Below are 18,614 nucleotides of genomic sequence, written 5' to 3'. Positions count from 1 at the left end.
TCCCATTTTTTTTTTAAATGTTTATTTATTTTTGGGAGACAGAGAGAGAGAGAGAGAGAGAGAGAGGCAGTGTCAGCAGGGGAGGGGCAGAGAGAGAGGGAGACACAGAATCTAATCAGCTCCGGGCTCCGAGCTGTCAGCACAGAGACAGACGGAACTCATGAACCCTGAGAGATCATGACCTGAGCCAGAGTCAGACGCTTAACAGACTGAGTCACCCAGGCGCCCCTGACCATCCCCCAGCTTTGGTTTCACTCTTAGTTTGGAAGAGGTTCTCAAGCCTTTCATACCCGGTGCTTTGAAATTTAGTTGGTTTACAGGCAAATGGAACCGAGAGTAAGAGCTTTCATTCTCCCTGTTGAAAATGAGGAAAGAGATGGCTCCCTCCTTTTTTTCTTAGAGCATTTTCTTTAGAGAACTTGTGTTTATAAACCCCTTCTCCTTTGAAATGTACGTAAACCTCTGTAAAAGCTAAGGAAAGCGTTCGCCTGCTTTACCACCGGGACTCTTTCCTGGGAGCTCACTTTGAAATGCAATCAGCAAAAGAGAGAGCGGTCTCTCCATGGGGGCTTCTCTCACTTGCAAAACTACCGACTGTCATAAAGAGAAGCTTGTTTTTCCTTTGCACAAAGCCAAGTAACTAATACGGACGGTCACCGAGTCACCAGGTGGGTGGAGGATGCATGATTGTATGACAAAGGCTGTTGGGATTGGCCACGGGAGGACTGGTTATCACTTATCCTGAGAACGTGTATGGAATGGCTTGACTGTGCTTGGCTGTGTAAGGGGGAGAGATTTCTTTGTCTTTCCAGGTTCTCAAGAGGATTGCCCGAGATGCAGGTCACATTCTGGCTTAGTGCTGACTCAGAAATAAAACCGTTCTCCTGGTCTCTTTCTCTTCAGTCTTTGTGACGGGTTTCCTGGGTTGGCAGGAGGTTTGGTTTTCAGTTATATTTTCCCAACAGAGAGCGGTATTTGAGTAGCAAAAGTTTGGAAATAAACCCAGTGTCCAGGGTGGAGACTAACACGGGGTCTGAACTCGTGACCCAGAGATCAAGACCTGAGCTGAGATCAAGAGTTGGACGCTTAATCCACTGAGCCCCCCAGGTGCCCTGCGTGGGATTTATTTCTAATTGAACCAAAACATCAAATTCTATTGCCGTATAAATATGTTCCTTTTTTATGTAACAAAGAAAGCAAGATAGGTATATGAAATTGTTACTTTTTGCATAAATACTGACCAGATGGACAGGAAATGAGTTGCTGAAGGACATGCTACCAGAGAGTCTTCGAAGGATTTCTGAATCCCAGGCTGGATTTTTTTATATGTGGCATTTATTTATTATTAATCCATACCAAGAAAGAAATGTTTAGTTTGTAAGTCAAAAGGGATTTATTTTTAATTGGAAGTCACTTTTCTACATAGGAAATTATTCTCAAATATGTTCCTCTTCTTTAAAAAAAAAATGTTTAATGTTTCTTTATTTTTGAGACAGAGAGCAGGGGAGGGGCAGTGAGAGGAGGACAGGGGATCCGAAGCAGGCTCTGTGCTGACAACAGGGAGCCCGATGCGGGGCTCAAACTCATGAACCTCAAACTCATGACCCGAACTGAGGTTGGACACTTAACCGACTGAGCCACCCAGGCGCCCGTATGTTCCTCTTCTTTTTTTTATTTAAAAAAAAATTTTTTTAACGTTTATTTATTTTTGAGACCGAGAGAGACAGAGCATGAACGGGGGAGGGTCAGAGAGAGAGGGAGGCACAGAATCTGAAACAGGGTCCAGGCTCGGAGCTGTCAGCACAGAGCCCGACGCGGGGCTCGAACTCATGGACCACGAGATCATGACCTGAGTGGAAGTCGGACACTTAACCGACTGAGCCACCCAGGCGCCCCTATGTTCCTCTTCTTAAAAAAGAAACAGCAGATCTCAAATGGAGTCACTGGTGCTAAGTCCCACATCAGCACCAGGAGATTTAATACCTTATCTAATTGCAGTTTTGGCCTCTCTTGAGGAACGTGAACTTCACCGGTCAGTCTGGAATTGCTGGTCAGCACCAGTGAGATAACCTGCCTGATACACACACTTTCCACCAAAGGAAGGTGACCTTGCCTGAAACAATCCAGCCTTTGCTAGAAACTTCTTTTCCCCATCCCCTTCTTCTGAAGAAAGGCTTCTATTTTGTGTGGTTCCTCAGAGCTCCTTTGTAAGAAGAGATGTAGTCTGATTCATGAATCGTGAAATAAAGCCAAATTACATATTCAGATGTGCTGAGATGAATTTTATTTCTTAACACCCTGAACACTCATTTTTATGAAAGTGAATAATACCTTTTTGCAAAACAGAGAAAATTAATTTTTATAATTATGTTTGTAAGTAACAGGGTCGATGATGCTGGAGTTTACACTTGTCTACCCAACGCTGGGCGGGTATTTTTGAAATGAGCAGTCGTATTACATGCTGCTGATGTATTTAGTGTTTCAGGTCCAACATAAATTTATTTCAGCTTTTGATGCTTTTATTTCATTTTTTTCAGCTTTTATTACTTTTAAATCAGTTAAAATAGGAATTCAATTGCCTTCAGGATATCGTAGCCTTTAATTTTACAAAATGCGCTAGAGATCTGAAAAACAGTTCCTTGCAGAGTGTGAAAGACGACTCAGTGAAGATAGCCCTAAAAGAGTCACTCAAAATACAGTCGGAAGGACATTCAGGAAGCAGGGACTGCGCACGTCCCCTGTTTCAATTTTCAGAACACCGTGAACTTTTGACTTTTGTCAATTGCAATTCCACCTCCTCCTGGAACACTTCCTCCTACTGGGGACCGAAATAGAGATCATGTAATGCCTGTTAGCCAAGTAGCCAATCGTGTATTAGACAGTCAGTTTAAACTCTGCCAGCACCAATCATAATTCTTTCAAAACAACTTATGTAACCTTGTATTTTTTGCCTTTATAAGCCTGCTCTCCTTGTTAGCATTTTGGAGCACGCTTTGTATTTTGACTCTGGCTCTCCGGATTGTAATCCCTAAGACCCCAAATAAACGCTTTGGGTTGCTTTACAGTCTTGTGGGCTTTTTGGCTGAAAAGAGTAAAACGCAGGTCTGAGAATGCCAACATCCCACCCCTGTGGCTGTGCTGAGGGGTGAGGTTGACCGACCTCAAGTCCCAGAGGTGGGGGACGGGAGAGGAGGCGGGGCCTCCTAGCGTGAAAGGTCACAGGTCAAAACCCACGGACCCTGGCTCTGCCCTTACTGTTGAGGCTCTTTGTTCTTTTTTAATATATATATTTTAAATGTTTGCTTATTTTTGAGAGAGAGAGACAGAGCTTGAGCAAGGTAGGGATAGAGAGTGGCAGACACAGAATCTGAAGCAGGCTCCAGGCTCCGAGCTGTCAACACTGAGCCCGACAAGGTACTGGAACTCACGAACAGCCAGATCATGACCTGAGCCCAAGTCGGAGGTTGAATCCACGGAGCCACCCAGGCGTCAGGAGGATCTTTGTTCTTAAACAAAAGTCACAGATCCGCTCTTCACCTCGCCCCCGCGCCAACCCTTGACCCTAGGGCTCACCAGCCCCTCCCGTCTGTCCCCTCCTGTCCAAGCTCCCGACAAGGGGCGCTCCGCAGGGAAACTGAGTCAGGATCTCACGGTCCAGGAGGAGGACGCAGGCAGGATGGGTGGCTGAGCTGCAGGCGCCGGAGGTCCAACCGCAGGGAGCGGTCTCAGCTCTAAGCCCACGCTGGCCAGACACGTGTGTCCGAATGACCTGTCACTCAGGACGCAAGGGGCAGGATCTGGGAGGATTGTCCAATCAGGCGGGGCAGGGGCGGTGCGGAGGCGCGGAGGCACTGTGGGTGGGCAACCGCAGGCCCGGTCTCTGAGGGGGCGGGGTCCGGAAGACGAACCAATCAGGACGCATGGTCCCGTAGCGCCGTCCAATCAGGACGGGGGGCGGGCACGCTCCAGAGGCGAGTCCCTCGCTGCCCTGCTGCCCTGCGTCGGAGCGCACCTGCCTCGCGCGGCGTCTAGCTCGGTGTCGCGGTCGGTGTCGTACAGCCGCTTGCCTGGACGCCGGGACAGTCCGGAGCGGGCTGCGAGATGGTGAGTGCGCGGGTTTGGGCGGAGCCCCGAGGGGCTGGTTCGAACCGGCCGGAACCGGCTGGAGGGGGCCCCCCGGCCCAGGTGGCACCGCCCCTGGGGGTCCTAATCCGAGCCTGTGCCCTCGGCCGGGAGTGGGGCTGCAGCGTCCTGCCCTTTCCTCCTCTTCCCGGTCCCCACGCGGGTCGTCCTTGGGCGGGGGTCCGAAGCGAGGGTGGGAGGACCCCAGCGCCGGCGATCAAGGGCTCGGGGGCAAGTGGGGGTGGCTGAGGTGGAAGACCCCCGCCCCCCACCTGACAGATAAAATCAAATCCATACTTGGTTAAGGAGACTTTGTTCTTGCTAAAAAACAAAATTCAGCTGAGTAATTGGCTTTATTCAATGATTCATGAATCGGGCAGCATGCCATCTCGCCGATACAAGGGAGCTCGGAGGAGCTGCGCAAAATGAAGGGCTCACAGGCGGGAGGAGTGGGGACAGGAAGTTCTGTTAGACAAAAAGTGGATGGGTGGTGGGAGGTCACCTTTCCTTCCGGGAGGGCAGGGGTCTAGCAGCCCGGCGACCTCACCAGGGCTGACCAGGTTGTTCCTGATTGACTGGTTTAAGATTCCATTTCTGGGAGAGGCCAAAACTGCAATTAAGTTAACTCTTGGTCTGGTGACCAGGAGCTTAGTATGAGGGACTCCATTTTGGCTCTGGTGTCTTGTTTGTAACATTCCGAAGACCGCTGCAGAGGACGCTGGGTTCGGAGACTCCCCCCACCCCCCACCCCCCACCCCCAGCACCTCCAATACTCAGAAACAGGCTTTCTGTATGAGGAGCAGTGACCGAAAGGTGTTTGGACGGGAACGGGCTCCCTGTGCTCAGAGGTTTCTTTGCTCAGGTGGGCAACTCAGGGCTTGTTCTGACCAGGTGCCGATGGGGAGGCAATGTCAGGGGCCTGTGGGGAGGATAGTGGCCTGGATAAACTTTGGGTAGGAAAGGGGCGGTGGCCGACAGTTGGTCAGACCAGTGTCAAATGAAGAATCCGAATTGAGGAGGAGAGACCGGTATTGAGAAGAATGATTGCAAAGGCTGGGAGGGAGGGGACTGTTGCACTAGAGGCAGGGGCTGGGCAGGGAGTTGGGGGGCTGTTGCATTAGGGGCAAGGGCTGGGCGGGGGGGGGGGGGGGGGGGGGGGGCTGTTGCATTATGGACAGGGGCTACGTCGACAGGGAGGACACTGAGTATAAGACCTGCGAGTGTCTCAAGAGTCGTGTAAAAGGAGAGGAGGAAAGAAACCAGGCATGAGCAGGTGTGGTGCTGATGTGGTGGTTCCCTGAGGCCAGCCTGTCCCCCTGTCCCCAGGAGGGGCTGTGTGTGGCTCAGGCTGAGATCAAGCCCACGTTCAGGGGTCTGGAGGAAAGAGAGAAGCCAAAGCAAAGTGGGACCAGCCAGCATTTTGTGCCCCTTGGTCACGGGGACAAGCAGCTGAGCTGATCACAGATGAGGCACAAAGTGTGGGTGTGGGGGGTCTGCGCGTGGCCCTGTCATGGGTGAACCAGGGGGACTTCCTGTCAGTCTTCTGGTCTGACGGGGGAGGGGCCCTCGTGCAGCCTGCTGTTTTCCAGACCCCAGCAGGGTGGGGGAGGGAGTGCCTTTCCCTTCCACTGAGGTTTTCCTGGGAGCACAGGGCTCAGGTAGGCGTCTCCATGTCACCTGTCACCTGTGAAGAGTGCTGTCCCTGTCCAGCTCAGCACTGATGGCTCTGTCCTCTGCCAGCCTCGCATTGAGCAGGTGTAAAATGCGAGTTCTTTCTGCCTCCTTTCTTCCCCTTCAGGGGAGAGGGTGGTAAATGTGTCAGGTCGTTTCTGTCCCTGCTGACTCGGGTTACTGGGGGCTTTATCCAGAGAGCATCCTGTGGGGAAAAGTGTCTCAGGACAGAACTGTCCTTCTCCATTAGGGTTGGGGGGGGGGGTCTGCAGGGGGCTCCACACCTTCATGCAGGTGGGTGGAGTCATGGATCAGAGGATTCATCCAAATGCTGGTGACGGTTCCACGCAGGGTCCAGAGGTGGGAAACTGTCTTCCTGATCTGTCCCCTGGGAATTGCCGGTGTCAGAGACGCACACAAATTCTGTGAACTGAGACGGGTTCAATTCTAACGGTACCAGGTCCCTGTTCTCTGAAAGGGATAAACAGCTTCCATTCTTGTGAAACCACACAGGTGCCCTGGAGCCGCCCCTCCCACTGTGACCTTGACCTCAGGGTGGAAGCCGTGATTCTGCACCTGGTTGTCCACACAGCAGCTTGGGGTCCCCGTGTCATTCGGGTGACCCAAGTTGCTGGAAGCTGGGGCCTCCTCTGGGCTGGGGACCGGCCACCCCCAAAGCTGGGCCTGGTGGGAGGCGAGGGAGGGTGTGGTGGGGTCTCGCTCGCCTGCAGGTGGCCTCCAGCCCCCGGGATCAGTGGGGACCAGTGGGGAAGGGGCTGGGGCCGCCCTGGGGTGTCTCCCGAGGACCGGTGTTGGCATCGTCCAAGGGGTTGTGGGGTTAAGTGGGATCTGTGGAAACAGGAAGTCTGTGCAGGTCAGACTGAGGGAAGGCTCCTCGGGGTCAAATGCCATTGGAAGGGTCATGAACACAGAGCGTGTAGGGGTCAGATCCTAAACTGGGAGGGTTTCCTCTCTGGTGAGAATTGTGGCCCCAGAGGAGGAGGTGCAGGGCGTGTGGAGCTCAGAGTCCAGTCCCCAGGGGTCTCTGGTCCCCTCCTTCCATCCCAGAGGACCGGTGTCAGCAGGGAGAGCTTGGCGCTCATGGGGGGACTGGGTGTCACCCTGTGCACTGGGGTGTCATGTGTGGTGTGGGCGCCGTGGGTGACCAGTCTGAGCGGCTCCTGCTCTGGTGCTCGGCCCGTTGTTTCTGGAGAGGCTCTCGCTGCCCCGGGCATCCAGTGTGGGTGACACTTAGGACTTTTGTCCCTTGGCCATACCTCTTTGTGCTGGCAGCTTTCCGTGTCGTCACCCCCCAGCAGGCGTCACTCGACCTGATCTCTGTTGCGGGGCGAGAAGGGAATGTCAGCAGTGCCACCGGTGATGTGTGGCTGCCCAGGGCTCGTCTGTGCCTCTCGGGCGGGTGCTTGCGGCTCAGTGTGTCCGGTGAAGCCCTCCGTCCCGGGATGGTGGGGCGTGGGGTCTCCAGTTCATGTTTTCCTTCTGTGGGCTCTGCTGTTGCCGTCAGTGTGGTCTTGTCTCCAGGGTAAAAGCCTCGTAAGTCCTTCTGCGCTGGGGGGACATTGCATGTTGTAGCTCGTAAGTTACACGTTAGCAGGAAACGGGGTGTGGAGTGTGAACCACATGTCGGTTCTGGGTCCCGTCACTTGCGACTTCATGGCGTCCAGCTCGAGTGTGTGACACGGGGTCTCCTGGACGTCACACGTTGGTTTATCTGATTCCTCCAGGGCTGAGCATTTGTCACGTGTGGGGTTCCCTCTTCCGTGGAAGCGTTTCCAGCATGTTGTCTCCTGTAACTCACGTGTCTTCTTCCTGATGATCTGTTTCCTTCACTTCCTGGGGACATTTGGCTGTTTCATTTCTGCCTGCTGTGTTTTCTCCAGGTCAGGGTGTATCATTTCTCTGTGTTGTCTGCGTGGATGGTTCCTTCACGTTGTTAGTAGAGTTGAACTTCCCGGTCTTTTCCTGTGTAGATGACCATCTTTTGTTCTGTGAGAAAACTCCTCCGTTGCTCAGGTCATAATCATACGTGCTGGAACTTTCTGTGTGTTCCACTCGTTTCCACGACAGTTAAATCCACAGGACTCAGTTACTGTCCATGATGCTGATGATTGTCTTTACCCTTTAGAAAACCGGTCTTCCCTGGCCCCGTGTGTCCCAGTGTCCCTGTCTCTGCTGCTGTCCTAGGGCGCCTGCTGGGTGTATATCCACCAGCATAAATCAGGGGCACGTATCTGTACATTCCCTTTGCCCACCAGGGTGTTTTTCTTCCTGTTAATGCCAAGTGTTCTAATAACCGATAACTTGAAAAATTTTTTTACTGTTATTTTTTAGAGAGAGTGCATGCGCAGGGGAGGGGCAGAGAGAGAGGGAGACAGAATCTGAAGCAGGCTCTGCACTGTCAGCTCAGGGCCCGATGCGGGGCTCAAACCCACAAACTGGGAGACCATGGCCTGAGCTGAAGTTGGACGCTCAACTGACTGAGGCACCCACGTGCCCCTAATTACTGATGACTTTAAAAATAAAACTGTCAGGTGATCACTCCTTTCCAACATTGACCTGTACGTGAGGGTCAAAGGAGCAGGGGTCACTGCACTGGACGTGCTGTGATATATCAGGGTGGGAGGCTGAAGGCCCTGGAGGGTGGATGGGAGATTTCGAAGGACCAACCTCAGTGCTTTCGGACACGGTGTGTGTGTGTGTGTGTGTGTGTGTGTGTGTGTGTGCGTGTGTGTGTGTGTCGGGGGGTCTCTACACAGTGTGTCCATTGAGTGTCAACAGTGCCATTAATGTGTTCAACTGAGCCTGCGTATGGGGCACGGTACTCACAGCGAAGGTGTAAAACGGCCTGAACAGAACAGACCTGTCGAAGCACCTGGCTGGTAAGCTGGGTTCCTGGATCCCTGTGAAGTGAGAGGTGTGTTCCCCAGGTGAGACAGCAAGTTCTCACAGCACTGCAGCCACAGGATAAGCAGTGGGGTATCTACAAGAGAAGGCTTCTGTCCAGTGAGATAACATGTAAGCCATGCCTAAACCGTATTCATGTCCGTGAGAGAGGGAGCTGTGTGAAATCCGCTCGTGTTAACAGACGTCCCTGGGTTGTACTTGGACAGGTGGGACCAGGGAGTAGGCACTTTCTGTGCATTTATGAATCTTGGGATTGAACATATTGTGTTGTTTTGGGCCAGGGGTTTCACGCATGTGTAGTGGTGAGTTTGGGCTGTGGTAGCATCTCTGGAAGGGCCAGATTGTTATTTGGGCCAAACCAGAGTTGTCCCTTTTTATTGAAGTCACAGTGACTAGATTTCCAATATTGCTTATCCTTCATGGGGCCGGTTGTTGGGTATCTCTTAGCAATTCTCTAAAGTATTATTTGGGAAGAACATCCCTTTGGACCAAGACAGAGGTTTGCCTCTCGGTTTTCTTGAGTTGCTTTTCATTTTTTGTTTTTGAGTTTGTTTTTGTTTGGAAAAAAATATCAGCAAAAATGGCTTCTGTTGGCCTCCAGGGAGTCAAATCTGGAGCCAGGACCCTTCGTAATGCCAGAGAAGTCAGTTCAAGTAGGGCATCTAATCAAATTGGGACAGAGGAGCCATTTTTAATTGGTTCCCATGTGGGTAAGGACATCTTGTCTCTATAATAGTCCAAGGTCATGAGCTCCCTTACAGGCATGGCGACCGGCCTTATAAACATTTGTGGTTTTACCCTTGGCGAAGGTACAAGGCCAGAGGAAGGGCCAGTTGTTCAGCGTGTTGAGCCGAAGTAGCCCAAAGGTAAAGTGCTGCTCAGTGACCTCAAGGGACTTGGAGTCGCATCCCCAGCACGATATTTGCCATTTTCCATTTGTAAATAAGAGTCGTCAGTAAAGCATGGAACCTGTGCGTCAGTGAGAGGCGCTTCCTGTTTGCACGGGGAGTCGGAAGGTGCCGTGTCCGTGCTAAGCAGTCACAAGGGGTTTCACGTGGGGCCAGGATCGGGCGCCCTACGTATCGATCCTGAGTTTGAGCAACCTGCAATATTTCTTTAGAGACATTTTGTCCTTTCAAGGCCAAAAGGTGTAACAGGTGGATTCGGGCTTCCCGGGAAGCGGTCTGAGAAGGGGAGCAGAGACCGAAACCATCTACATATCATCAGAGAGCAGAGCCTTCAGCAATTTTCCATCATCCAGACCAGCTTTTGAGATTCAAGAAAAGCAAGAAAGCCTGTGCCGCCCTGGGCGTGAGTGCCCTGGTGTGTTTCTATTCCTTTCAAATCAAAGCGGACACATGGGTCATCCCTACTGGAATATGAAAATGCACTGCATAGGGTAGTTATATAAAAAAGCTGCTTTCCGTGGGAATGGATGTCAGTAGTGTTGGAGGTTGGGAATGATGGCGTGCCAAGGGTTAAATAAAAGATGTTCAGGGGCGCGTGGGTGGCTCAGTCAGTTGAGTGGTTGAGCATCTAACTTCAGCTCAGGTTATGATCTCGCCGTTTGTGGGTTCGAGCCCCGCGTTGGGCTCTGTGCTGACAGCTCAGAGCTTGGGCCCTGCTTCGGATTCTGTGTCTCCCTCTCTCTGCTCCTCCCCTGTCCAAAAAAAAAAAAAAAAGATGTTCAAGGGGCATTTCATCCCCTGGTTAGGTATTTTGAGTACCTTCATCCAGTTCTAGAATTACTTCCCCTTTGTGGGAGAATGAAATTCCAGCGTGATCCCTTCTGAGGATCCGTGCAGTGAATGACTAGAGGTGGAGGAACTAACGTGAAAATGGTGTGTCTGTCACACGGGACTAGACACAAGGGGGCGGGTTCAGAGGCAGGAACCTGTGCAGGTTCATTAGAGACCCCACTGTTGGAGCCCCGTGAGCTCTCTGCGGCGGGACCTGCTTCACAGTGTAGGTCCCGTGTCAGGCGGCACAGAGAGAGTGCCTCCCCATCTGGAGAGTGGTTTCTCCAAGCTGATCAGGAGGGAATTTGGGGCAGAGCCCCTGTGGTCCTTAGAGCCCAGCCGTCGGGCATGAGGAGGGCTTGGGAGGGGCCGGGAGGAGGGCTCCCACCTGGAGCATTCAGGCTGCTGATAACCTTCCCTCACATGTCCTGGATGTTGGCAATAATAGCGCAAACTAGGAGGTATTTGGTGGGTTTTTTTTAAATGTTTGTTTATTTTTAGAGACACAGAGTGTGAGTGGGGGAGGGCAGAGAGAGGGAGACACAGAATCTGAAACAGGCTCCAGGCTCTGAGCTGTCAGCACGGAACCCGACGCGGGGCTCAAACCCACAAACCGTGAAATTATGACTTGAGCTGAAGCTGGATGCTCAACCAACTGAGCCACCCAGGCGCTCCTTATAGAAGAAGCCTTCAGTTGCCCGAGGTGAAAATGAAGAATTTTAGCTCTCTTTCTTTCATGTGGGGTGTCAGTGGCCTAGTTTGTCAAAATAACTAAATATGCAGGGGACGACGTTTCCCAGCCCATCCTGGTGCTTTTAACTAAAAAGAAAGATTCCAGTCCAGCCCATTAAATGCTGCCTGGTGGATTCCACATGCGAAGAAAGACCAGAAGTCTAAAATAAACAACTCGGGCAACAACAGATGTTGGCGAAGATGCGGAGGAAGAGGAACCCTTTGCACTGCTGGTGGGAACGCAAACTGGTGTGGCCACTATGGCAAACAGTATGGAGGTTCCTCAAAGTTAAAAATAGCACTGCCCTATGATCCAATAATTGCACTACTAGGTATTTATCCAGGGGATGCAGGTGTGCTGTTTCAAAGGGGCACATGCACCCCCATGTTGATAGCAGCACTGTCGACAAGAGCCAAAGTATGGAAAGAGCCCAAATGTCCATCGACGGACAGATGGATAAAGATGTGGTATATATACACGATGAAGTATTATTTGGCAATCAAAAAGAATGAAGTCTTGCCATTTGCAACTACGTGGATGGAACTGGAGGGGATTATGCTAAGCGAAATTAATCAGAGAAAGACAGATATCATATGACTTCACTCATGAGGAATGAAAGTTACAAAACAGATGAACATAAGGGAAAGGAAGCAAAGATAATATAAAAACAAGGAAGGGGACAAAACATAAGAGGCTCTTAAATACAGAGAACAAACTGAGGGTTGCTGGGGCAGTTGTGGGTGGGCGGGATGGGCTAAATGGACGAGGGGCATTAGGGAGGACACTTGTTGGGATGAGCACTGGGTGATATACGTAGGGGATAAATCACTGGAATCTGCTCTGGAAATCATTATAGCACTAGATGGTAACTAACTTGGGTGTAAATTTAAAAATAAAATTAATTAATTAAAAAAAAAAAAAAAAGGCCAGCTGGAGTCCATTGTAATAGCCACGTACAGATTCATCAGGCTTTTGAGTGGAAACCTGAATTTTGTGTTCGTCCAGTCTTCGGGAAAGCTACCGTTGGGGCACCTGGCTGGTTCACTTGTTGGAGTGTGTGACTCTTGATTTCAGAGCTGTAGGTTCAAGCCCCCACATTGGGTGTAGAGATTACTTGCAAATAAAAAAAAACTTAAAAAAAAAAAAAGTACCTTAATTGCTTGGTGGGGATTACCAGCCAGTGTCATAAGCATCTTTCCAGAAATGGGCGTCTGTCTCTCTCGGGTTAGTTTCATCCCATGTGTGGCCTGGGCCCCAGCAACACGCATGTGGACTAATTGATCTAAATCTGGGAAACCATGTTGGTAAGTTGAATAGCCGTGTTATGTTCTTCAGCGAGCTTATGGGGGTTCCCGGGCACTTCTGGAAACTTCTGCCTTAATCCAGGGAACATGAGAAACATGGGGTTTCAAATCTTGAGATGCTTTACCTTAAAGAGGCCTGGTTAACAGGTTGAGGTAAGGAGGGATCAAGGGCAGGTTCAGAAAAAAAGGGAAGTTCAGAGCATGTCGAGGGAAGTGGTTGGAGGCAGGTCCTGGGTATAGAGTGAAGCCGGGGCAGGAGAGAAAGACCCTTCGGAAGCCATTTGTCATATTTCAGTTGTTTGCCTTGGTTCAATTTAAATAGTCTTTTGCAAAGAGGTACACTTAGATCCTGAAAATATTTGCAAGTCTTTTTTTTTTTTTTTTTAATTTTTTTTTTCAACGTTTATTTATTTTTGGGACAGCGAGAGACAGAGCATGAACGGGGGAGGGACAGAGAGAGAGGGAGACACAGAATCGGAAACAGGCTCCAGGCTCTGAGCCATCAGCCCAGAGCCTGACGCGGGGCTCGAACTCACGGACCGTGAGATCGTGACCTGGCTGAAGTCGGACGCTTAACCGACTGCGCCACCCAGGCGCCCCAATATTTGCAAGTCTTGAGGTACTGAATAAAATCTGTATCAAATTCAGTTTGCTGGATTCATGACTTCCTAATTTTTTTCTTTTCCTTTTCTCTTTTCTTTTCCTTCCTTTCCTTTCCTTTCCTTTCTTTTCTTTTTTCCTAACTTCTTAATTTTTAATTTTTTTCCCTAACAATATTCAATAAAACAAGTTTGGGGAGATCGAAAGTTCCCCATAAAGGCCCTTGTAGTTCTAAATTATATTTGTTCAGTTGGTCAGTTTGTTAGAAATGCACAAGGACGCACCATGGTTTTTAAACCTAAGATTGGCCAGGGTCCCAGTTGGGTCCCCCCTCCATGCGCTTTGATAATTGGAATCCATTTCTTGGTAGTTTTCTCTAGACCAGAAAAAAAGTTTATAGACACTGGTCTCTACAGGAGTAGCCTTGTTCCAGAAGAAATCAGACGAAGGGCCAGCTCATTTCCAACAGGCATGGTTCCAAGAGGAACAGTCCAGTTCTGGAAAGTAGTCGGAACAAAAATGAGTTCTCTGAGAAAGGACAAGCCCCTAAAACAGGTTCCGAATAATCCCCTGAGAGTACAGACACAGGAGAGCGCAGACCCAGGGAGTGGGGCTCTGATCCCAGCACAAAACTTAACCTCCGCTTCAGGGTTGGGGAGAAAACAGCTCATTGGGCTCTGTGGGACCTGCACCTGTTTGCTCGCCAGCCTGGAGTGGTTGGGGTCTTCTCTGGGATCACTAACGTTAACCTTAACAATGAAACCGTCAGGGGTGCCTTGGTGGCTCAGTCTGTTGAACTCAGATCGTGATCTCGTGGTTCAAGGGGTTGGCACCCTGTTGGGCTCTGTGCTGACAGCTCAGAGCCTGGAGCCTGCTTTGGATTCTGTGTCTCCCTCTCTCTTCCCCCTCCCCTGCGTATACTCTCTCTCTCTCTCTCTCTCAAAAAAACAAAAAAAAAATTAAAAAAATTAAAACTGACAGTTATTTTTCAGCGAAAATGGGATTACCTGGGAATAGCAGAGAATTATAATTTGGGACACGCCAGCCCCAGCAAAACCACAGGCAAGTCTGGAGAAGAAACGGAAGAACAAAGTGAGGAACGCTCTTTTTTAGAGGAGAGGGAGGGGGCATTGGGAGGGGCTGTGGGAAACTAAACAACGATTGGAGCAAACTACGGGAATCCAGGTGTAGTGGCTTCTCATTGGCTGGACTGTGATTGTCTCTCATTGGCTGGACTGTTGCCAGGGCAGGAAAACCCTTCCTTCCTACTCCTGGGACAGTAATATACCTCATGTAGACTTGCAAAGTCCTGTTCTTGATGGTGAGGTTTAGGGCTTGAGAGCTTCCCCTGCTGGTTTCCCCACTCGATTCTAAACAGAGTTTTCTCATGTTTTCATATTCACGTACTTTATTTATTTATTTATTTATTTATTTATTTATTTTTACGTTTATTTATTTTTGAGACAGAGAGACAGAGCATGAACTGGAGAGGGTCAGAGAGAGAGAGGGAGACACAGAATCTGAAACAGGCTCCAGGCTCTGAGCTGTCAGCACAGAGCCCGATGCGGGGCTTGAACTCACGGACCGCGAGATCATGACCTGAGCTGAAGTCGGACGCTCAACTGACTGAGCCACCCAGGCGCCCTAATGCTTATTTATTTTTGAGAGAGAGAGAGCACGAGCGGGGCAGGGGCAGAAAGAGAGGGAGACACAGAATCCGAAGCAGGCTCCAGGCTCCGAGCTGTCAGCACAGAGCCCGACGCGGGGCTCGAACTCAGGGACTGAGAGATCATGACCTGAGCCGAAGTCGGCCGCTTAACGACTGAGCCACCCAGGCGCCCCATATTCACGTACTTTAAAAACTGATTTCTATTGGGCAAAGTCCCACCAGTTCTGTAACATATCTCCCCTATTCTGAGAAATCTGTGTTACATTGCAATATGAGAAATAGTGTCCTTTGGGGCGCCTGACTGGCTCAGTCAGTAGAGCATGTGACTCTTGATCTTGGGGTTGTAAGTTGGAGTTGCATGTTGGACAGAGAGATGACTTAAAACAAAATCTTAAGTTCAAAGAGAACAGAAATAAATCCCATAACAAAGCCACAAACAAACCTGATTGCAGATTTAATGGGATTTTTTTTTTTTTTAATCTCTTGATGTTTTGGGAGAGTTGATATTATGGTCTCATTTTGGAAGACACACAGCATCTCTTCATTTATTTCATTGTGTTGTGGTGTCACTGAATAACATTTTGTAGGTTTTCCATTAAATTACTTTATACCCTTCATGAGACATATCTTAGGACTTAAGGAAAATTAGTTTAATAGCAGTTATAAAGGCTAATGTTAGAAAGTATTTTTAACACTTAATTTTCAACTGCTCGCTTCTAGTGACTCGTTGTACCCTGAGATTTCTTTTTATGAGTTTGCCTCCTGCAAACTAAAAATCCGTTTCTGTGATCATCTTTCTATTCTTTTCGGGCGCGAGCTACACGCTCATTTGAGTTAGGAGTAAAGGAAAAAATGTTTTTCGGTTACAATATTCTCCTTAGGCGAAACTACATTGTTAGTTTGCTCTCTAAACGATTACAAAACATCAAGCGTGTACTGCACTTGAGCAGTAGAGAGATTTCTCCGTCTATCATTACCGGTAGCTCAGGGTGAGAAGCACATTTGGATGCCTGAGAAGACTCAGACAAGAAATAAGGCTTGAAATGTGGTTTCATGTGAATCAATTTAGAAAACCTCACTTATCTAACAGCTAAAAGTGCAGAGGAGGAGATAAAGAGGGATTTATTAAACTCTTGGTCTCCAACCATGCAAAGTAACCTGTGAAGGCACCTTTCGTTCCCATCCTGGTGGTACATGTAGCGGGGACAGGTTTTAAATGGGAACCAGCCCTTCTCCTCACATGCATTTGGCAGATTTTTTTTTTTTTAATGTTTGATTTTTGAGAGAAAGAGCATGAGGGGCAGAGAGAGAGAGGGAGACAGAGGATCCGAAGCAGGCTCCGCACTGACAGCAGAAAGCCTGAACGTGGGGATCCAACCCATGAACAGCGAGATCATGACCTGAGCCGAAATCAAGGGTCGGACACTTAACCGACTGAGCCCCGCCGGCCGCCCCCACCAATTCCTTGTTTTTGGTTGCAGCGCTGGCCGAGCCCTCACAGGCATGTACATATGCATCCTCAGCAACTTGTTCCCGATCTCCCATTTCACCACCAAATAGGGAGTCGGCTCTAGATTTAGTGTGGACACCATGGTTTTCTGACGGTGCATGTTTCCATCTGGTTTGTAAGCCAGTCGTCACTCGTGTGTGGTGACGTGAGGCAGGCGTGTCCTCAGCCTGTATGGATTGGAAGCCTGGGGTTTGTTTGTCTTTTTTTTTCCATTAGTGGCATAAGTTGTACTTCTTGAAGAATCAGTGTTTAATCCGTGTTGCATTTCTGGAATAAAATAGACTTGGTTTTGCTGTCAAAGGTTATTTCTACATTTATGTATAAGGTTTCCTTCTAAAAAGACTTCAGTCTGGGGCTCCTGGGAGGCTCACTTGGCTAAGCCTCCGACTTCAGCTCAGGTCATGATCTTGCGGTTCACGAGTTCGAGCCCCGCGTCGGGCTCTGTGCTGCCAGCTCGGAGCCTGGAACGTGCTTCGGATTTTGTGTCTCCCTCTCTCTCTGCTCCTACCCCGCTCGCACTCTCTCTTAAAAATGAAAACATAAACACTAAAAAAGAATTAAGAAAAAAGGATTAGCGTGTATGCATGTTGCGTTTTAATACTATTTAAGTTATTCTTTTCCTGTGTTGGTAATGCCCTGTGATTCCTTTCTGCAGTTGGGAATCACAGATGTTAAAATACTTGGTGCTTGGCTCACGCAGTGTTTGAGGTTTGCATGTAGAGTGTGGGGGTAGTTGAATCTACGGAATTCATTTCTTTAATGACCAAGGACATCCTCAGATGCTCTGTTCCCTTGCATCATTTCAGGTATGTTACCAGTTGGTTCACATTCGTTCCTTTTCTTCCAAAACACCTGTAGTGTCTCCTCAATCTGCTTAATCTCCGAAACTGTAATTTTGTTTCTTTTTCATACTTCCTTTAATTGGCCCGATTTCTATTGTTATTGATCACAAATGCCAAAAGATGAAGAAGGATATATTTTTAGCTCCTATGACTTTTTAAAAACAGCTTTCATGGAGGTGTAGGTTCCGTACCATGAAGATTATCTGCTTAAAGTAAAAATTCCGTGGCATTTATTGCAGTTACAGAACTGTTCAACCATTCTCACTTTCTCATTTTAAAACATTTTAATCATTCCATAAAGATAATTGCATCAGTGGGTGGTCATCCCCATTCTAGTGTATCCCTACCCTGGGTTCTAGACAGTTTCTCAATCTTTCTCTCTATTGATTTGCTGAGTCTGTACATTTCCGTATAAATGATATCCTGCTCTGTGTCCTCGTGAAGTTTGTTAATGTTCTCGAGGTTCATTGATTTTGCGAATCAGTACCTGGATCAGTACTTCGTTGTGCGCATTTCTGAATAACATCCCATTGTTTGAATACACGGTGGTCATTTTGAAATGGGTTGCTGACCTTCAAAGTAAAACTGCCATTAATTTTACCAGCAAAAATGGGTTCATCCTGGAATAGGTGAGAATTGCAACTCGGAAAAGCAGGCTACAACGAGACCAAAGGCAAGCCAGAGAGCAGAGGAGAGGGGAGGCTCTTTTATAGAGGAAACTGGGAATTGGGCAGGGGGACGTCGTAAACAAAAAGTCCATTGGAGCAAGCTGGACGCGGAAGTATTGCGGCTTCTCATTGGCTGGGCTGTGACTCTCTCATTGGCTGGGCTGTCACCACACCGGGAAATAATCTTCCTCCTGTTGCTCTAGTAAAGTGATGCCCACTTGTAACCGCAGGGTCCTCCTCTTGTTGTTGGGTCTGCAGTTGACCATGAGTGGTAGGGTGTCAGAACTCCACCTGCTGGCCTCCTGACTCCATTCTTCACGAGGTTTCCCTGTATTAATTCTCACAATTTCCCCTTTTGATAGAGACCCTTTCTTAAATGCATCATTAAGAGGCAGTTTTCCATATTTAGTGGTTTTGTTCCTTGGTGCCACGAAGGATCTTTCCTGATCGTCATGTCCCACGTCATAGGGAAACCACATAGCAGTTGGAAACTCGTTAAGGTGACATTTGAGTAACAAGAAAGATTAGAGGGGAGCAGTGTCAGGCACTTCTCATCTCCAGTCCCTATTTATGAAGATAGTAAGCGTTGGAGATTATCTCCTCGTGGGTACGTCACTTTTATAACGTTTTGGCACGTAACAACTGGGAAGGCAGAAGTGATGTGGGAATTCCAAATTGTATGATGGTTCTGAACCAGGACCCTAGATCTGAAAGTAGCTAATCGAATATTGGCAGTTTTCAGACTCAGGGAAAAATTAAAAAAAAATTTTTTTAACATTAATTCATTTTTGAGAGACAGAGTACAAGTGGGGTAGGTACAGAGACAGAGAG

The 18,614-nt window shown here is 48.9% G+C and overlaps 1 protein-coding gene and 1 long non-coding RNA gene across 3 annotated transcripts in view; one reads left to right on the top strand and one right to left on the bottom strand.

The window, feature by feature from the left end:
* Window positions 1–3,774: 3,774 nt before the first annotated feature.
* LOC125930511 (zinc finger protein 77-like) overlaps window positions 3,775–18,614 on the top strand; it is a 58,025-nt gene continuing 43,185 nt past the window's right edge. For both annotated transcript variants that reach the window (XR_007460169.1, XM_049642332.1), the window contains exon 1: window positions 3,775–4,104. Coding sequence is in view for 1 of the 2 variants with exons in the window: in XM_049642332.1 (XP_049498289.1) it covers window positions 4,102–4,104 (3 nt within the window). In the remaining variant the exon portion in view is untranslated. The remainder of the gene's footprint in view (window positions 4,105–18,614) is intronic.
* Window positions 13,381–14,246, bottom strand: LOC125930533 (uncharacterized). Its single transcript, XR_007460172.1, has 2 exons — window positions 14,102–14,246; window positions 13,381–13,591 (listed from the first exon to the last, which is right to left on the bottom strand). It is a non-coding gene; the product is annotated as an uncharacterized LOC125930533 (long non-coding RNA).

The sequence above is a fragment of the Panthera uncia genome, chromosome A2, assembly GCF_023721935.1.
Source record: "Panthera uncia isolate 11264 chromosome A2, Puncia_PCG_1.0, whole genome shotgun sequence".
Classification (NCBI taxonomy): Eukaryota; Metazoa; Chordata; class Mammalia; order Carnivora; family Felidae; genus Panthera; species Panthera uncia.
This window is presented reverse-complemented; position numbering and strand designations above follow the sequence as displayed.